Genomic DNA, 21,162 nt, shown 5'->3' on the forward strand with positions numbered 1-21,162 from the left:
TCCGAAAGTAGTTCTGGAAATCATAACGTTTGTGTTTGTACATTCCATGAAAATGTAAATCTTATGCGTCATAGTCTCATAAAATATTCCTTTAACATTTAATGCAAAGAATATATGGAAAAAATACTATGTAACATATCAAAAAGATCAAAATACTGTTACCTTCGTGAATGTAAAAAATGCCCAACAATGGACGAGTTTGGAAACTGATTTCTAGATGAGCTTCAGGAACGCAATTTAATTGAAATCACTTATGCACAATGGATTTCTACTGATCGATGCGACACAGAAACTCTTGTAAAACCGGTGGAAGAATTTGTATCGTATTTTTGCGAAAAAATTGAAAAATTACTTACTCATGATTACATTAAAACACAACAGTTCACATTTCTTAACAATATAAAAGCTAATTTGCAAGAAAATGAGGTTGTTGTGATTTGCGATTTTTCCGAAAATTATTCGTTTGTGCTTCAAAATGAAGTTCAAAGTCATCACTGGAACAATGATCAAGCAACAATCCATCTATTCGTTGTTTATTATAGAAATGAAAAAGGTTCTCTGGCAAATTTAAGCGTTATAGTTATATCTGAAGTTTTAAGTCATGACACAATAGCTGTGCAAGTATTTATTTCTAAATTGGTAACATTTTTGAAACAACAAATGCAGTTAAAAAGAATAAAATTCATGTCGGATGGTGCTGCATCCCAGCATAAAAATAGGAAAAATTTGCGAGTTTATGTCAGTTCGAATCGAAATACGACATTGACGCTGAATGTCATTTTTTTTGCAACATCACACGGCAAAGGACCTTGTGATGCAATTGGTGGTACATTAAAACGGTTGGCAACAAGATTAGTTTGGCTAGGCAGCATATGAACATCCGATTACGAGTGCAAAAACGTTATTTGACTGGGCTAGCAAGCGAAAAGAAGACTATCTTACAAAATTGTCATTTTCATATATGTCACAAGAAGAATATGATCAGGGTGTGGAAGAGTTGAGTAGCATGTATGATAACACCAAACCAATTCCAGGTACCCAAAAGTATCATTCTTTTGTACCTGTATCCGAGAATGAAGTAGCAGCAAAGTTGTACTCTAACGACAATGCAGCAAGTTATCATAATGTGTATAGAAATATAAGAAAATAATGAAAAAAATAAATTATTTACAACAAAATTGTTAGTTGAAAAAAATAAATATTGATAAAAAATAAATGATAAAAATTCTAGTATTATTATTAGTATCTCTTAAACTCCGATAAATATAGGAATTATTTGCCCAAATTGTAGAGAATTATATTTTTTCCTTTTATAAATATTGTGTTCTGTTGGCGCAACATGTATAACATGTTAAAAGTTTGTATTAAGATAAAAAACACATTTTTTAATATATATGTGTTCAAATGGTTTTCAACGTAACTCCTAAACATTTATTTTTACCATGTTGATTTATTTGGAGAAGTTGTTGAAGATTATAAGCAAATTCATAAAATTTCATGAATATGACGGTATAACACGACAAACATATTAAAAGGGAATAATTACTTTAAAAAAGACAATAAATTAGATATATGTTTCAAAATATCTCGAGAATGCTGCATTTAGAAGGAGATTTATAATGAGCTTTTTTGTTTTAAATCACATCAGGAATCATAATTTGTGGCTAAAAATGATTGTTAACATACAAAAATTCGAAGTTTCGAAAATCTATAAAAATTCGATGTTTCACAAAGTTCGTCAAAAATAGTTTTACCATCTTGGACCCATTTTTTTAATTTTCTGCATGACTTCTATTTTATATGAAAAATTAAAAAAAAAATTAAACATATGTATATTGGATATTGCAAATTAAAGTTTTTTTTTGTAATTAAAAAAAAGAGTACAGGTAAACTTCGATATAACGTACATTTCACTTTCAAAATTGTACGTTGTATCGAATTGTACGTTATATCGAAGCATAATAAAGAACTCACAAACGTAGTCTATAATACATTATTGTGTTGCTGCTTTAGTAAAGTTAATGAATAACTTCAATCAGAAGACGAAGCCAGCCTTTCTCATGATGTTTCCCTTCGTACTGTTGATTAAAACTTGATTCATTTAGAATCCGGAATCACAAAACCAGCTGTATTTTGGGGATTGATTGAAGGTACAAAACTTGTTTTAGCATCACAATACAGATAATTCATTGTTCTATCAGGAAAAAAATATTGAATTTTTTTTCCCTCTACACTTTGGAAATGTGTACGTTATATCGAAGTTTCCCTGTACTATTTTTTTTTTCTCAGTGTATATTTTTTTATGTTTAGACATCAATACTCTATAACTTTTTCTAAGACACTATTTCGGTACGACTTATAGTTTTTGAGATATAAATTATCAAAGATTTTTCCTACTAAAATCGATACGTCCTTTTCAAAAGTTACGCTTGAGTCAAAAAAATCCCAATTGCTGTGGAAAACTCATATTTCCTTCAACCCAAACGGAATACAAACCTTCATTGGAATCAAAAATACTCTTGTTTTGTCATTTGTCGATTTCATTTGGAATTGCTCAAAAGAAAACTTGGTTTGGTCGACAATTTTCAGCTGTAGGTTGAAAAATGAAATTTTATTGAAGCTGGAATTGAAATGTCGATCAGTTGTTAAGCAGAAACTCAAGAGAACTCCGAAAAAAGTTGGAAAAGCGAAACAGTTCAATGTACATTTGCTATTAATTTTCCAAAATGGAGATCTGATGGAAGGTGTGAAACGTAAAGCCCGACAATTCGCACTTTAAAAGCTGCAAGCTAATCAAGTAATTTTCTTGTAATGAACTTCGAATAGATTCCAGATTGGTCAATCATTTGTTCACGCCATAAATTGAAACCAGCTCGAATTCGGGGATTTCATTGGTGGTTAAAAAATGTGAGCAGATGTAACTGCCCAAAATAACACAACCTAATACCAATTGTCTCGAAACTACTCTCAATAATTCGTGGCGCACTTCATGTATACTTATTTTTTCTTTTGTAACCAAAAAAGACAGCAAGTCTTATGTTACTGAAGTATAAATAAAATAAATAAATAAAAAAAATAAAATCCGACTGGGGATGAGATGGATACAACACTGAAAATTGTGCATTGTCATTCCACCAAATCACGACTCACTCGAAAGTTTTGGTTAAACTTTCATGCGGGCGGATGGACTGAGAGTGTAAAAAGTTAACCGCAACGACGAATGGTCAATTTTCGCGAAAATTGTGGCAATGAACAGTGGAAGTTGACTTTACAAACAATTGTCGGTTGGGCAGGTTTATGTATATTTTTCCTGGGGAAGTCATGTCTTCTGCCAATTTACCTGATTTTGTTCCAAGCTAGCGTTAATTAGACTTAATATCCTATTAGTAGATCCATTAAAAAAATAACCACTTCCGATGGATAGTGGTAATAAAAGCCATTGCATGTCGCAACCCATATCGCCTAGGTTGTGCGTGTGAATCGCTCCAAACTGAATCTCCCCCGACGAACAACGTCCTCTGAGGATGGCCTCCAGCACGGAAACAAACAGTATTCCCAGACTAGGAGGCTTCCGGTGGGGAAAGTTAATATCATCTGCCGACAATTTGTATCCATCGCGCGAATTCGTCTTATTTTGGCCCCTCTCATAATATGTTTCCGTTTTCCAATGCACCCCCCCCCCATTAATTCCTTACGTTTTTTCATAGTGCCAACGGCATCATGGAACCAAAAAAAAGGCGGAAGAGAAAATCTTTACAATACCACAATATCAATCTAGGCCAAATGTTTTCTTCGCTCGTTCCGTTCCGTACTTCCTTTCCCCCCTCTCCAAAACCACAAAACTTTCCTCGTGAATATTTGTTTGTGGAGTTCGGAAAATGGCCGCATTCCGGGCAAATGTGTACGTGGCGTTTGGCTTTTAAACCTAATGGGTGCCCATTTTGGTCACCGCCCCGCCGTTCTTCCGTGTTCTGCGCGTCATGACGCTCACTATCAAGGATCCATTATGCCGAGGCGCCTGCAATCCAATTGATAGTGGATAGATGTAAAGAAAGGAAGAAAAAAAAATATTGGAGAGCAAAAAGCGAATGAACCGGTTACAGCAATAACCGGAACAAAAGAAGCTAGCGGAAAAGGATAAAAAATGCTCGCAATAGCAATCAAGCGATGTAACACTTTTCGGTAACGGGTTTTGGCATTTTGCGAGGAGTTTACGGATGGCATTGGTTGATATGGGCGGACACGGGCTGTCGCAGACAAAGTTGGGGAGGATCAACTTTGACTTCAGCGGCGATGGGACGATGTTCGGTGGGGAGCAGCTGCAAGCAAATCTGCGGTACATAATGCGTTTTGATTCGATATCACGATATCACATTCCGACCGAAGTGTCTCTTGAATTTAATGAAACTGCCGCAATTTGGTAAATCATTTACCAACTTTTGTTCCTAAATTCCCTGACATGAATTCAAATCGGATTCGATTCCGCTCCGTGTAGCTCTAATTATCCCAGATGGGTGTGATTATACCGATTCCGGACGAGTCCTAAATTCCAATTGCATCGTTTGTTTAATTGGAACTAGTTTTCGGTCGGTCGCCAACGGCTGATTTCGTGGAAGAGGTGAAGTTGGGCAACCGAAATGTCGATGTTTGATCCGAACGGCAAACATGGTCCAGTCGAGGGTTTGTGCAAATATTGGATACTCCCGCTCCGGCCGCCAAAACCACAAGATAATAATTAGTTCACGTGAAAATACTCACCAACAATGTTTGGATTAACGTGATAATGATTTATTCAATTAATTTAGCCACAACACAATTGCATGATCGCTGGGAACGGTCATTAAGTCAAGTCATGCTGGGATTAACATTCCGCTGACATGGCTAATAGAAATATATTCGCAGCTGACGACGATGACGGTGATGATGATGTTGATGATGAGTTATATTCGTTGCGGTTGACCAATAATAATTTCGATTAGTGCTGGTCTTGGTTTAGCTCACTCGGATTCGAATGTGCTTTGCACTGCCGAGGGATAAACGGGAGGGCGGAAGGGAAGGGATTAAATGCAATTTCAATTTAATGGAGCATTATTAACGGTACGAGTGTACCACACGCTGCTGAAAGTTAGTACGCGCAGGAGCATTAACGCGATTTATTGGAGTAGGAATTATACTCCCGTCGCTCCCATCGCACCTCCCGACGTCAATACATTAACTGTTCAATTTGGTAGATGCTTGCGTTAAACGGGCTGGATAATTTGAAATAATTATCTGCTGAGTGGGCGGGAGTGGAGTGCGGCTATCACGCTCAACCACAGCCGCTCTCCTGTTTCACCCTGCTGCTGCCGCCATTACTCCGGAGGCAAAAGTGTTGCGTGAAAAATTTACGACTTGTAATTATCGCTCTGGAGCGCGCGTGCGATACGTGTTTGTAGCAAACGCGTGGCATGACACTGGAATTGGGAGACATTGGTATCTGTTTAGCGCCTTGCAAAGTGGAGCGGAAGTGGGTGTCAACAACACTCGGTGGAATGAAACTGTGTCATCGGAGTCATCTGTAATTTATACCCGGATGTATTCATTCAAGATTCAACACTTAATTCAAGGGTGATATCTGTGTTTATATCACGTGCTGCGTTTGTTTACACTTGAGATTTAATTTCTGTAAACCAGTCGGGACATACGTGAAATTAACACGTTGAGCTCCGCGTCGGTCCCTAGGGGCCGACGTTGAGCTTTTTGTTAGGAAAGCGCTGACTGACTGGGACTGACAAAAACAAAATAAGAAAATAAAAATATATAGGGTTTGTTTTCGGATGGTTCACAAAATGTGATTACTTTCTAGTCGAATTTCTGACTATTTTATATTTATACGATAAATACTTTTGGGAGCTAGGAACGATATTGATATTGTGCCAACGCTCTTGATGCGGGCTGAATGGGAAGAGCAGTAAGAAAAATTTGGGACTCAACGTGTTAACAGGCGTTGGAAATGAAGCGAATTCTTCGATAAGAGTAATTCCAAATGAAATCATTCTAAAAAAGCATATTTTAAAACCATGTATTTATGATTCAAATGAAGGTTTGTATTCCGTTTTGGATGGGAGAAATATGAGTATTCCACAGCAATTGGGAATTTTTTGACTCAAGTGTAACTTTTGAAAAGGGCGTATCGATTTTAATAAGAGAAATCTTTGATAATTTATATCTCAAAAACTATGAGTCGTACCGAAATAGTGTCTTAGAAAGAGTTATAGAGTATTGATGGTTGAATATGAAAAAATATACACTGAGAAAAAAAAATGAGTTCCCTTTTTTTTATTTACAAAATAAAAATTCAATTTGCAATATCCAAAATACATATTTTTTTTTATTTTTTTTAAATTTTTTCATACAAAATAAAAGTTATGCAGAAATAGAAAAAAATGGGCCCAAGATGGTGAAACTATTTTTGACGAACTTTGTGGAACATCGAATTTTTAGGAATTTTCGAAACTTCGAATTTTTGTATGTTAACAATCTTTTTAAGCCACAAGGTTAGTATCAATCTCCCTCTAAATGTAGCCATTCTATATTTAAAAAAATGTTTCTAATTTATTGTCTCTTTTATAGTAAATAATCCCTTTTAATATGTTTGTCGTGTTATACCATCTTGTTAATGGAAATTTATGAATTTGCTTATAATTTCCAACAAATTTTCCAAATACATCATCATGGTTCATTTTTTGACTCAAGCGTAACTTTTGAAAAGGGCGTGTCGATTTGAGTAAGAGAAATCTTTGATAATTTATATCTCAAAAAATATGAGTCGTACCGAAATAGTGTGTTAGAAAGAGTTATAGAGTATTGTTGGCTTAATTTGAAAAAAATATACACTGAGAAGACAAATTAGTATTTTTTTATTTACAAAATAAAATTTTAATTTGCGATATCAAAAAATATATATTTTTTATATTTTTTTCAATTTTTTCATAGAAAATAGAAGTCATGTAGAAAATTTAAAAAATGGGCCCAAGATGGTAAAACTATTTTTGACGAACTTTGTGGAACATCGATTTTTTGGGAATTTTCGAAACGTCGAGTTTTTGTATGTTAGCAGTCATTTTTAATCACAAAGTATGAATCCTGATGTTATTTAAAACAAAAAAGGTTATTATCAATCTCCTTCTAAATGTAGCCATTCTAGAGATATTTAAAAAAATATTTGTAATTTATTGTCTTTTTAATAGTAAATAGGCCCTTTAAATATGTTTGTCGTGTTATACCATCATGTTGATGAGATTTTATGAATTCGCTTATAATTTCCAACAACTTTTCTAAATACATCGTTATGGTAAAGACATATGTTTAGGAGTTACGTTACGAAACATTCGAAGACATGTGGGTTAATACAAAACGTAGCGAAACTAAAAAAATATTTTTTATCTTAATACAAACTTCAATCAATCAAAAAAATTGTTGGAAATTATAAGCGAATTCATAAAATCTCATCAACATGATGGTATAACACGACAAACATATTTAAAGGGCCTATTTACTATTAAAAAGACAATAAATTACAAATATTTTTTTAAATATCTCTAGAATGGCTACATTTAGAAGGAGATTGATAATAACCTTTTTTGTTTTAAATAACATCAGGATTCATACTTTGTGATTAAAAATGACTGCTAACATACAAAAACTCGACGTTTCGAAAATTCCCAAAAAATCGATGTTCCACAAAGTTCGTCAAAAATAGTTTTACCATCTTGGGCCCATTTTTTAAATTTTCTACATGACTTCTATTTTCTATGAAAAAATTGAAAAAAATATAAAAAATATATATTTTTTGATATCGCAAATTAAAATTTTATTTTGTAAATAAAAATAAAGAGTACTAATTTTTCTTCTCAGTGTATATTTTTTTCAAATTAAGCCAACAATACTCTATAACTCTTTCTAACACACTATTTCGGTACGACTCATATTTTTTGAGATATAAATGATCAAAGATTTTCTTACTCAAATCGATACGCCCTTTTCAAAAGTTACGCTTGAGTCGAAAAATGAACCATGATGATGTATTTGGAAAATTTGTTGGAAATTATAAGCAAATTCATAAAATTCCATTAACATGATGATATAACACGACAAACATATTAAAAGGGATTATTTACTATAAAAGAGACAATAAATTAGAAACATTTTTTTTAAATATTTCGAGAATGGCTACATTTAGAGGGAGATTGATACTAACCTTGTGGCTTAAAAAGATTGTTAACATACAAAAATTCGAAGTTTCGAAAATTCCTAAAAATTCGATGTTCCACAAAGTTCGTCAAAAATAGTTTTACCATCTTGGGTCCATTTTTTTAATTTTCTGCATAACTTCTATTTTGTATGAAAAAAAAAAATTAAAATATGTATTTTGGATATTGCAAATTGAATTTTTATTTTGTAAATAAAAAAAGAGTACTAATTTGTTTTCTCAGTGTACATTTTTTTCATATTCAACCATCAATACTCTATAGCTCTTTCTAAGACACTATTTCGGTACGACTCATAGTTTTTGAGATATAAATTATCAAAGATTTCTCTTATTCAAATCGATACGCCCTTTTAAAAAGTTACGCTTGAGTCAATAAATTCCCAATTGCTGTGGGAAACTCATATTTCCTCTAACCCAAACGGAATACACACTTTCATTAGAATCAAAAAAACTCATGTTTTGTCATTTGTCGATTTAATTTGGAATTACTCAATCGCAGAATCGTTCATTGATTGAAAAAAAAACAATACCTTTATAATTATCTTTTATTATAAAATTCCTAGTGCTTCTACCAAAACTCGTCATTATAATATCAGATTATTTTCAGACACAATTCTCGTTCAAGATTTTTCAACCACTTGCAAATGACATGTTTCTCCGTCGCATGGAATAAATGTTTGATACAAAAAATATGATAGAATAAAGACGGCCCTAAATCGGACAATTCCTCTCTGGAGATTCACATTCGGCGATCCAATTTTATTTATATAGATAGAAGATGATATAGGAGTGCGTTTTATCACATTACAATCTATTTCCACTTTCGAACGAAGATTAATTTCGTTACCGCAAACATCAAATGGATTAACAACGTTTGTTAATATGTAATTGTAGACATGCGAATTGAATTTTTCGACCTTTCCCATTTTCCGAAAATTTTCAATTGTCATGTTTGGTTGGAATATGTTTGGTTGAAATATGTACATTATTTTTAAGGGACACCCTCTCCATTCCAGAGGAGGAAGGGGTGTCATACCATCGTAGAAAAATTTCTCGTACATAAAATTCGATTCTCGAGTAATGCTCGAAACCCTCCCCCTTCCTAAGGGGGTGTCAAACCATCGTAGAAACATTTATTGCCTCCTAAAACCTCCATATACCAAATTTGGTTCCTTTTGCTTGATTAGTTCTTGGGTTATGCAGAAATTTGTGTTTCATTGGTATAGCAGCCCCCCACTTGGTGAGAACGGGTGGGGAGGGGGAAATGTTTCGTGGCCTCTAAAACCTCCACATGGCAAATTTGGCTCGATTTGCTTGATTAGTTATCAAGTTATGCATAAATTTGTGTTTCATTTGTATTACAGGCTCCCCTTATAGAGGGGGGACGAGTGACGAACCACCATAGTAACGTTTATCGATCTCTAAAACCACTATATGCCAAATTTGGTTCTGTTTGCTTGACTAGTTCTTTAGTTATGCAGAAATTTATGCTTCATTCGTATGGCAGCCCCCCCTTAGAGAAGGGTGAGGAATGTCTAATCACTATAGAAACGTTTGGTGTCCCCTAAAACCTCCACATGCCTATTTTGGCTCCATTTGCCTGATTAGTTTTCGAGTTATGCAGAAATTTGTGTTTCATTTGTTTGGCAGCTCCCCCTTAGAGAGGGGGAGGAGTGTCTAACCACCAACACGCCAATTCTCCGAGTCCATAAGAATCAGACAGACTGACTGACAGACAGACAGACAGACAGACAGACAGACATACAGATAGGTGGACTTGGATTTGCAATATCTAAAATATGTATTTTTTTTATGTTTTTCGTATAAAATAGAAGTCATCTGGAAAATTCAGAAAACGAGTCCGAGATGGTAAAACTATTTTTGACGAACTTTGTGGAACATCGTATTTTTATGAATTTTCAAAACATAAAATTTTTGTATGCTAGCAATCAAGGTTAGCCACAAATTATAAATCCTCATTATCAATCTCTTTTTTTAAATGCAGCCATTTTCGAGATATTTGAACAAAATATTTCTAATTTATTGTCTTTTTTATTTGAACAAAATATTTCTAATTTGAACTGTCTTTTTTTCTATCATAGAGTCTTCAAACTACAAATTTTATTCAACTCTATCCGCCTATTAGAAGATCAATCAATGGAGAGTGATCGGGGTTCTCGCAACGCTAAATGTGATCCTCCCCAACTGACCTTAATTATTACCAAAGCCATCATAAGAAAGACGTGAGATTTCATAGACCGTAGAAATTGATACCAACAAAAAAGAAAAAAAATTGATTGAGTGATCTCATGTTTCTTATCACAAATTTTTGGAGGACAGTCGCTTTCCGGATGATTGCATTCCAGACTGTTACTGCAACTACGCTTCGAATTGGTGAGTTTCAGCCGTTTGTCCAGAGTAAATTTTCGAAATATTCAAATAAACTCCGTTTGATGCAAAAATGTTGTTTACAGAACACGCATTTTAGACCCGTATGTTCTATTTAGTTCAAGAGTTGTTTGTTTACTTATTGTGCTTAAATATTTTTTTTTATATCTGTATTATAGTGATTTTCAACTCATTTGGCTGGTTCGTCACTTTTACTTCCATTTTTGGAAGAATGTCGGGAGTGAGAATTGAACTCGTGACCTTCAGCGTGAGAGGCATGGATGTTACCACTACGCCAGATTGCCTCCTCTGTGCTTAAATATGATAATTTCAGCTGTCCAGTTTCTATAAGACCATTTCAAAATTCATAAGTATTATCAATGAAATTTTCAAAAAACTATCGACTGATTTACATGTTAATTATTGGCAACCTTGCCATTTGGGCCAATAACCTTGAAAGTTTCTGTTGGAATATTATTTACCAAATTTTGCTGAACGGATTTCTCGATATTTTTGCATGTTTCCGAAATTGCGACATTGAGCTCTTTCAATCGTGGTGTACCGTTTTCCCTCAGTGTAGATTCTGCGTACGAGGATCCCCCTTAGATTTTCAAATCTGGAGAGCGAGCCGACCAGTCCAAAAAAATAAATTTTCGGTCCTTAATCCACTGCTTAGTTTCCTTGCTAGTATGAATAGTAGCATTGTTTTGCTGGAATTTTAATTTTTTATGACGATATTCACGCAAAAACGATAGGAGAGAGGATTCCAGAACATGTATGTACATGTATGTAGAGAGGGCTTCTTTATGTGAGGATTTTTTACCAAAACTTGACGAATTGTCACCCGAGTAACATTTAAATTGAAATATTGTTTTATTTGCATAAGCGATTTCGAGGTATTCGAAGCTGTTCTAGCTTTTTCCCGCTTATTCTGGTCAGAGAGCTTCGATTTACGTGGAGCTCTCTCCTTCTTACCGTATCCTTGAGGATTCGTCAAATAATTGAGCACTACTTGATGGGATCGTTCAATTTCTCTGATACCAACATTTTCTTGGTGAAATGCATCAATTTGTCTTTCTTCTCTCTCCGTGAGCACTTTTCCCTTCGGTATTTTCCCGATTTATTGATCAAAACATATAAAGCAACGATAGTTGTAACTAGTCTTATGAAATTTGACACTTGAAAGATACAAAAACATTCGTTTACACTCAGCGCTTGCACACACACATACGAAAATCATGCAATGTATGGTAATCATCAATAACTACACACTAGAAAATAAATTGAATAAATTGAAGCATTGTTTGTTTACAATGACACAAAGCAGCGAGATCATAAACGACCAGTTTATAGAAGTTGAACAGAATGTACATTTTTCATCTCCCGCCACGGTTCGATAAAGATACTGCTTATTCTTTGCCACTGGAACAGTTGTTCACAGACGGAAAAATGACACTCAATCTCCTTTGGCCTCAAACCACTATGAACCAGAACGCTGGTTCAAGTCATTCACTGAGAGCAACTACAAAGCTCAAGCTCCGTTACATAGTCCATTTTTAGATTTTCATTTTACTCACCACACTTTCTCGTTGAACGCTAAATACTTGTTTTGCATACTTAGATTATAGAAAATATGCAAAATTGTCTTTTTAGAAGAGGTTGTTGAAATATCCTGGAAGCCCAATGTGAGTTCAACAACATAAAACATTTCAATAATCATGCTGAAAACAAGTAAACAAATTGAAATAGATCTATGAGTAATGTCGGGGACGAAACCGGTGTGCTAATGTGTTGTAAGTATACTAAATTTTGACGGCAAAAATTGGAAAACAAAAACAAAAATTGAGCCTATCAAAACTAGGAATTTTGCACATTTGGATACTGCTTGACATTTTACAATTATTCAACAGATTGATAAAAAAATGTCATTTTCTTTATCATGATGGACGCGTAGAAATACGTTATCAATTGATGCAAACATCTTCGCAGTTTAGCAAGAAATGGTCGAGCTACAAGCGGTCTTGCAATATTTCTTACATGTTCTGTGTTTGGATTTTCAATTTACTTTCCATATAATCCTGTAAGACGTAGTCCTACGTAAAAAAAATGAAATTAAGACAATTAATTCATTCTAGCGATTTTTTCAACAAGATATTCTGAAAGTGAAACTTGTTGACAGCTGTTCTATATTTATGTTTGGATTAATCATCCTGAATAAGCTTCTCCCGGAAAAAAACGTTTTCTTTGGTCAATGTATTCCTTTTTAAGATCGTTATCAAGTTCCCACTGATCAATCCCATTCCCAGGAGACCAATCCGAAACCATCGACGAACCGCCGAGAAGCTGAACGAAACTCAGAAAGAAGCAAACTTTTCATTTTGTTTATATTTTTGTAGTCGGGCGAAAAAAAGTGCACTCATACAGTACACAACAGCGCAAACAAAACACAACAAATGAAATAACAAAACGACAAAAAAAAAATGAGCAAACAAAACAAAAAAAAACCATTGCATTGTCCGCGACCCTTGCGGCGCTTTGCTGTTCTCACTTCCTCTGGCAGCGCCATTCGCGCTGCTACGCCATGGGAACGGTTCGGTCGGAGAAAAATTTATGATTCTATTGTATAGTCATTTGATTTCCTCTCTGGTGGTGGTCTGGGGGTGCACAGATGGGATGTTTGCGTGGGAGTGGGTGAATCGGGCAGAGGATTTATGGGAAGCGAACGGTGGGTGTTTTTGAAAGGGGCCACTCGATTATGGTGAACGGGTTGTAGATTAGGCGGGTTTTGCTGAGAAAATTCGGTGAGGAAATAGAATGTTTTTTGTTATGCTTCCTTAGAGGAGGGGCGGATCTGGGTGATCGGTGTGTATGTGCGAAGGTAGGTGTGTGTTCAGTGTGCATTACCTAGTCCAGCGGTGCCGATAAAGTGCTTGCCTCCCGATGCTTGGACGAAGTCTCGTTCCTCTGGTGTTGGGTTGATTGGTTGGTGGATGGTGTGACGGGATTGCACAAGGATTCGTTCGGAAGAAGAAAAGAAGAAGAAGAGAAAATGGTATTAGAGGTGCAGAATGGTGAATGGAATATGTGAATCAGTGGTATTGTTCCTATCAAATCTGCCTTGGGATTCTGGGACAGGTAACTTCTATCTTGGATTGCTTCAAAGAGTGTTACTGCGAATATATTGCATAGCTGCTGTTGTGAGGATTTATGAAATGTGAATGATTTATTGCTTCTTTGGCGGATGCGTGCAAAATCGTTACACAATCGGAGGACTCCATTCAGGCTAACTTGCTGAATCGTTTATTGAAGCTTTGTTCCGACGCCGAGACGAACAAATCCTCAGCCTCAGCCTTTTGTAGGCGCAGGAATTCCCCCGCCACGGATGGTTGACAGTCAAAGAGAGTATTTCAAGCGGTAGGAAACGCAGCAATGGTCTTATTGTTTTCCACATCCCACCGTAACTCTTGCCGATTGGAAACCGTCTGATTTCCAGGAACATTCCGAACAAATCTCCTTCTCCAGTTTGTCATGGGTTTTTTGAAGAGGATAATTTATAGAATTTTCCAAACGGACCAAATTGTTGGTACCAAGTGGAGAAAAAGAATGGAAACAACAAAATCGGGCTCCCGGGCAAATGGGTGTATTGTTAACGGAAACGGGAAATTAAACAGAATTCACTTGCAGAGAGACCGTGACGAATATTGAAAATGGTGGCGAAGAGCTTCCGTCAACAGACAACACGATTGGTGAAGTGAAACGGAGCCAAGGGAAGTGTGCATATTGCTTCTTTGTTAAGTATTTATGTTTTAATGAAAGCTGCCGGAGAAATATCAGCATACAAAAATGGAACGGATATTAATATACTGTTCGGTCGATGGAAGTTGATTGAATTCTTTTCCGCACCCCAACCCTTATTTAAAATTTGTTTCGAGACAGCTGTGGATTATTTTGGATTCAGAGGAGCGGATCTTGGTTCAAAATGCTACTAACCTGACACGGTCAGATAGACGGCAAGGTTGATCTTGGGCTCGGTGTTGACCTGACACTCGTAGATGCCGCTGTCCTTCTGCTGAGCGTACGAAATTTTCAGGTCCCAGTCGTCCGAGTCGGGAGGATGGATTACCGAGAAGCGCTGATCTCCGGTATAGGTGTAAATGTTGGACGTCAGTATGTGGAGGTCTCGTTTGCGCATCCATGAAACCTGCAAAACGAACGGAAGAGAACGCATTCATCAGTTCGGTGACTTTCGCGCTTTCGCGCGAGGTTTATTTCAAAGTTTGGCGGATCTGTCTTTTTTTAATTATTCATTATAGAGACTTTCAGCCTCCTGGACTGGTTCGTCCTTTCTCGTAAAATATCATTAAATGATTTAATGCGAAGTTAATATTCACATTCAGTTGAAATATTTATTGTGTCGTTTTTTAACGAAAAATATTTGGTATGCATACGGAATGTTATTATGTTCGCAAAAAGTTCCAATCTACCCAATCAGGCATTTGGGCGACTTTGTGCTGGAGTCACTTGATTCTAGAGGTATGAATAAATTACACGTTTCTGGCAGCAAAATGCCTGTTGTATCAGCTTAAAATTACAGTTAACATTATCAAAGACGAAGGAAGTGTCATCAAGATTTCATTCAAAACGACAAATACATTGCTTAAGTGATCATATTTGTTATTGATCCTCATTAAACGATCCTGCTACTCGCGATGTTTTCTTATATTCTTATAGGGGGTGTTATACCCATTGTTAACCGTTGAAAACACATAGTTTCAATGAAAAAAAAAACTTAATTCTATCTTACTCAACTATACTCAACAAAGTGGCCGCCAGGGTTATTCTTATTTGAAGTGCCTTGAAGAATGTTATAATATTGTTTATACAGGTATAACAAGTCTCCTATACTTTGAAGATGGGGCACTGTCACTTTTGGCAATTCTTTTTCGAGATTTCTTTTAATTTTTTTTTATTGTAATTTTTTAAAAAAATGGTATTTTTTCATTAAAATTTAAAGAATTCCCTATACATATTTAAGTTTTTGACCAAAATTTTGTAGGAATTATAGTTTTTGAAATAGATTTTTTTGGTAAAAATTAAGACATAAAACTGGTCATTTTCAAAAAGTAGTCTAATTTTTTTTTACATTTCAAGTATGCAAAGTTGCTCAAATGACCAATGTCTTTACACCCACAAAGTTTCATTGCCAAATCCAAAGATGAGTTGGCATAAAATTCGTCTATTGAAATTGTGTACGGTTTTTTTATCCCATTTGTTTATTTCAGACTCGTAAGCATTTTAGCAGTAACAGAGCCGAATTTGAAATCGTGTACATGTCACATGTTTATCATATCTATAAATAGCACATTACACAGTTGCCATTTTTCGTCGTAAGAGTATTCCTTCTATACCATTGCATATGGTACATTGCACAGAAGCCATTTAGGCGTAAGAGTATTCCTTCTGTCTTTCCATTATCCAGTTAGACCACCGGACAGCGGAGACAGTTGATATGATCATTGTTGTGTTATTAATAGACCAGCAGCCCTATGTTCCTTGCAGAGTAGAGCAGTTGTATGCATGAATCGATCTTCTTTCGATCGTGGATCGATATCCAACGCTGATTATTGTTGCGTAAACGTAGTTATTCTGTAACAACACAAAGATGGTCAATGAGGGCCCTGAGTTTTGAACTCACGATCGATCGCTTACTGAGCGAACGCGCAACCAATGTGGCTACGAATACCCCCTAAATGCGTACGTTATATCGAGGTAAAATGTACGTTAAGGAGTGTATCGAATAGTAGTCTTAAACATTTAACATGTTATTACACATAAACTGGGGAACTTTTTTTGTCGTGTAATCAAAGCACACTTTGTTTACATGACAAAAAACGAAATACAAGTTATTTAGTCGCGGTCATCGAGTTGTTTTCGAATTGTCGCGGGTTGATTTGGAAACTAAGGAGAAAATTCTGCACAATTGGTGCACCAAAAAGCGTGTTACATGCCACAACATAGCAAAAAGTTCAAAGTTTGTCCAGAAAGTGTCAAACGATTCGTCGCAAAGTTCGGAGCCTGGCCTCGTCTCTCGTTTTACGGTTTCCCCAACACAGACTTCAGAATCGATGTACCAGTGGAAATCCGGGACTGTACACAAAAAAAAAGTCTGAATGATATCAACGGGGATTGAACCAAGGTTGGCTGGAATGCAAGGCTATTTCACACGAGCGTGCTACTGGTGCTTTTGCTCATATGCGTGATAATATTAGGCTGTCAAAAAAGTCCTGCGGTATTTCCGCGAGGTGTCGTTGTAAGCGCATAGTTCTAGTTGTATTCATTGTATCGAGTCATACTATAGCTTGTTGGAAAGGTATTTAATATAGTCCTTGACAGTGTTTTGTTTGGTTAAGTCGTTCGTGAGTTATAGTGTCGCAAATATGGAGCAAAATAAAGAGAAAATCCGACATATTTTACAGTACTACTATGACAAAGGCAAAAATGCATCTCAAGCTGCCAATAAAATTTGTGCAGTTTATGGACCCGATACAGTTTCCATTTCCACCGCACAACGATGGTTTCAACGTTTTCGTTCTGGTGTAGAGATCGTCGAAGATGCGCCACGCTCCGGAAGGCCTGTCGTCGAAAATTGCGACAAAATCGCTGAATTAGCCGAGAAAGACCGGCATAGTAGCAGCCGTAGCATCGGCCAAGAGCTGGGGATAAGTCATCAAACCGTTATTAACTATTTGAAGATGCTTGGATTCACCAAGAAGCTCGATGTATGGGTGCCACACACGTTGACGCAAAAAAACATCTTTGACCGTATCGACGCATGTGAATCGCTGCTGAGTCGCAACAAAATCGACCCGTTTCTGAAGCGGATGGTGACTGGCGATGAAAAGTGGGTCACTTACGACAACGTGAAGCGCAAATGGTCGTGGTCGAAGCCCACTGAAACGGCTCAGACGGTGGCCAAGCCCTCATTAACGACCAGGAAGGTTCTGCTGTGTATTCTAGAGCTTGCCACTCAGAATACATTCAAGGCGTGTTATTTGGCATAGAAATCTCAACTAAGTACTAATGAAAATGACGCAAGTAATACTACGTTGAGACGGCGGAGTTCCTCTAGGAACGTTAGTGCCATATAAGAAGAAGAAGAAGGTTCTGCTGTGTGTTTAGTGGGATTGTCAAGGAATAATCTATTATGAGCCGCTTCCCTGCTATGGCCAAACGCTCAATTCGGACCTGTACTGCCAACAAGTGGACCACTTGAAGGTAGCACTCATGAAGAAGAGGCCATCTTTGATAAACAGAGGCCGCATTGTCTTCCATCAGGACAACGCCAGGCCACACACTTCTTTGGTGACGCCAGAAGCTCCGGGAGCTCGGATGGGAGGTTCTTTTGCATCCGCCGTATAGTCCGGACCTTGCACCAAGTGTCTACCACCTGTTTTTGTCCATGGCGAACGAGCTAGGTAGTCAGAAGTTGACCACAAAAGAGGCCTGTGAAAATTGGCTATCCGAGTTTTTTGCCAATAAGGAAGCGAGCTTCTATAACAGGGGTATTATGAAGTTGGCACCTCGTTGGGAACAAGTCATCGAACAAAACGGCGTATATTTGACTTAAAACAGATGATTGTAACTAATTTTATGAACTAATGAAAATTCAAAAAAAATACCGCAGGACTTTTTTGACAGCATAATATTACACCTCATTATAAAGTGAAGTTGGAAAGTGTTTTCTAAGAGGAAAAAGAATGGCATAAACCAGAATCTATATTGTTCTCTGCCTGAACCGTGTATTTGGCAAACTGTACGGAATGCTTTAATACGTGCTTTCGTGAAATAAAGCCTGTCCACGTTAAATTTCGGACACCAAGATGATGCCAGTAAAACAAAAATTCACGTAATACAACAAAACCGATTGTTTATTTCAGTAAAATAGACTTATATCTAAAACAAGAAAAGCTTATCTCGATGTTAATTACGTTGTCTGTAAAATTCACGAACTTTCTTGGGAACATCTACCATTAGGTTCCGTACAGTATCCTCGGATATGCTGGCGGCGACGCTTTTCTATCTCCTCTTGAAATCATTAATGTCATCCACTTTCTTCTTAGTTTCGAATAGTTTTGCTTAATCAGAGCCCAGTACTTTTCCACTGGGCGAAGTTCTGGACAGTTCGGTAAATTTGCTGTTTTTGGCACATATTTTACCTCATGTGCATTATACCATTCCAGGATGGATTTTGCCAAATCTGGGCAAAACAACGCTGGAGAGTTGTAGCTTCTTATGAATGGTAGCAACCGCTTCTGGAGACATTCCTTCTCGTAGACATCTTTGTTGATAGTGCCGGTAGAAACGAAAGATTTGGATTTTCGGCCACAACTGCATATGGCCTGCCAGTCCAAGTACTTTTTGGGGAATTTAGACTGCTTCTTGGTCCAGAAACACTCGGCTACGACATTCCTTCGCATTGCAGTATAAAAAGCGAGACCCGGAAGCTGTTTGAAGTCTTCGAGAACATAAGTTTGATCGTCCATTATGGTGCATGAACATTTTTGCAAAAACTGGGTGTAGAGCACCTTAGCACGGCTTTTTGCAGTGAAATTTGCTTATCATCACGATTGGGCACCTTTTTCCACATTTCTAACTGAAAGGTTGGGATGTTTCTCAATAATAGCAACCACCTTTCGGTCCATCTGTCGGGAGCATACTTTTCGATTTGTTCCGCTTCCAACCTTCCGATACACAGTTAAGCGCTAGTCAAACGATTTGCACACACTAAACACGGTACTCTTCGGCAGTTTTAGCTTTTTGGTGAGATCGTGTACCGACAGTGTTGGACTTTGCTGCCGTTCGTGCAAAATGCGTTTGAGTACTTCCACTTGATTCGACGCCATTTTACCAAATTGAAGAAGAATGTAATCATGTTGGACATTGAAATAAAGAGGAGGGTTTCAGGTGTCACGTAAGTGAAATATTTCATAAGCTACACGGAAAGAAGAGTGTCCGAAATTTAACGTGGATAGGTTTTAGCATATATATTATACAAATGATATACAAGTATCGGGGAGTAGCGTATTTTATGTTAATTTAATGCAATAAATGGGGATGCCAAAACATTTGCCAGAAATTAATTTTGGGTGTAATGCGACTTTCTGGTTTGACACCTTTTGATTAAAAACGTTGTTCTAAAACAAGCCAGAAAAAAACAATTGAAAGAGTCACACAAAAGTATTGAGAGTCACCTGTGACTATAGAAATACAGGAAAGATACACCGGGGCAAGTTGAAATGATGGATTGACGTAATAAAAATATATAGTAAACATTATCTATCAATCCACTGCATGACAGCCATTACCAGAACATTGGAATGCTTTAACGCAATCCGCGCCTTTGTTTGCTTTTCCTTGTTCCGTGAAATCAAAACAAACTTTTTTGCGTGTTGACTCAATTGGTCCGAAAACATTGTTTTTTTCACAAATATCGCCATAATCGCACGTCAGGTAATCAAATAGTGATAATCAAGTGTTTTCCGTATAGCTCTGAGCATTTAAACTCACCCCATGTTTTATATCAACCCTGGGGTAAGTTGAAACCAGTGAAAATCGACTTTTTTTTAAACATTACTTCAGATGCCGGACGTTTTTTTTTCGGTGATTGCTGTATGAATGAATGATGATAAATTAAAAAAATAAGAATCATTCATAGTTCGTATTTATGAATACACAGACATGATACAAGTAAAATTTGTTAATTTTGCAACTAGGGATCATTCAAATAATACGTAACGCATTTTTTTATTATTTTAGATTCACTCTTCTCTACATAATATGTACCGAATTGTCATTTGCATAATAATGTTTAGATTTAGTTGGATTTATTTCCAAACAAGTTTCTACATCCCCTCATTCCATTTTGAGCGCGTTAAGTAATGTTTGAATATTTGAATGATCCAATAAACCTGATTGGTGGCCGTTTTGAGTGGCTCTACTCTGACATTAAAGCGTCCAAAATAATTATTGTTTCGTGTATTAATTCCTAGTATAGGAATGTTTCGAAATCCGGACGCTTAAGCGCTTACGAATATATTTTCAACTACTAAAAATATTGACATATAATAGCATGGAAAATTAGCGTTCCTATAGAATTAGAAGGCCTTCATCTAAGTTGTGAATCACAGAATTCCACAAAATCATGTTATATTTGTTCAAAATATGAAATTTCTTTCATCGTGTCGTGATTTTAAATACGGACACTTATTTAATAATGCTTTGAAATCCGGACACTTTTGCTTTTAAATCCGGACACTTGTTTTCTTTGCAATTCTTTGAGAGAAATTATTTATTAATTCTTGTAGAACTTATTAACGGGTGCGTCATAAGCAGCGGGACTAAATGGAAACACCTTTGGTACAATTTTTTTATCAATTCAATCATTTATTGTATTTTTACAAGATGACTACTACAAGATGGAGCCATTTATATATATTTTCAAAATCCTATCAATATGGGTATCA

The 21,162-nt window shown here is 36.3% G+C and overlaps 1 protein-coding gene across 4 annotated transcripts in view; it reads right to left on the bottom strand.

Annotated features, from left to right (window-relative positions):
- The window catches only part of LOC129779975 (zwei Ig domain protein zig-8-like), a 629,574-nt gene that overhangs the window by 93,080 nt on the left and 515,332 nt on the right, over positions 1-21,162 (bottom strand). For 2 of the 4 annotated variants that reach the window (XM_055787789.1, XM_055787790.1), the window contains exons 5-6: positions 14,630-14,840; positions 13,544-13,603 (exon numbers count right to left, since the gene is read on the bottom strand). In XM_055787789.1, coding sequence (XP_055643764.1) covers positions 13,544-13,603; positions 14,630-14,840 — 271 coding nt within the window. The remainder of the gene's footprint in view (positions 1-13,543; positions 13,604-14,629; positions 14,841-21,162) is intronic. The other 2 variants (XM_055787791.1, XM_055787792.1) reach the window with 1 other exon arrangement.

The sequence above is a fragment of the Toxorhynchites rutilus genome, chromosome 3 (genome assembly GCF_029784135.1).
Source record: "Toxorhynchites rutilus septentrionalis strain SRP chromosome 3, ASM2978413v1, whole genome shotgun sequence".
Lineage (NCBI taxonomy): Eukaryota > Metazoa > Arthropoda > Insecta > Diptera > Culicidae > Toxorhynchites > Toxorhynchites rutilus.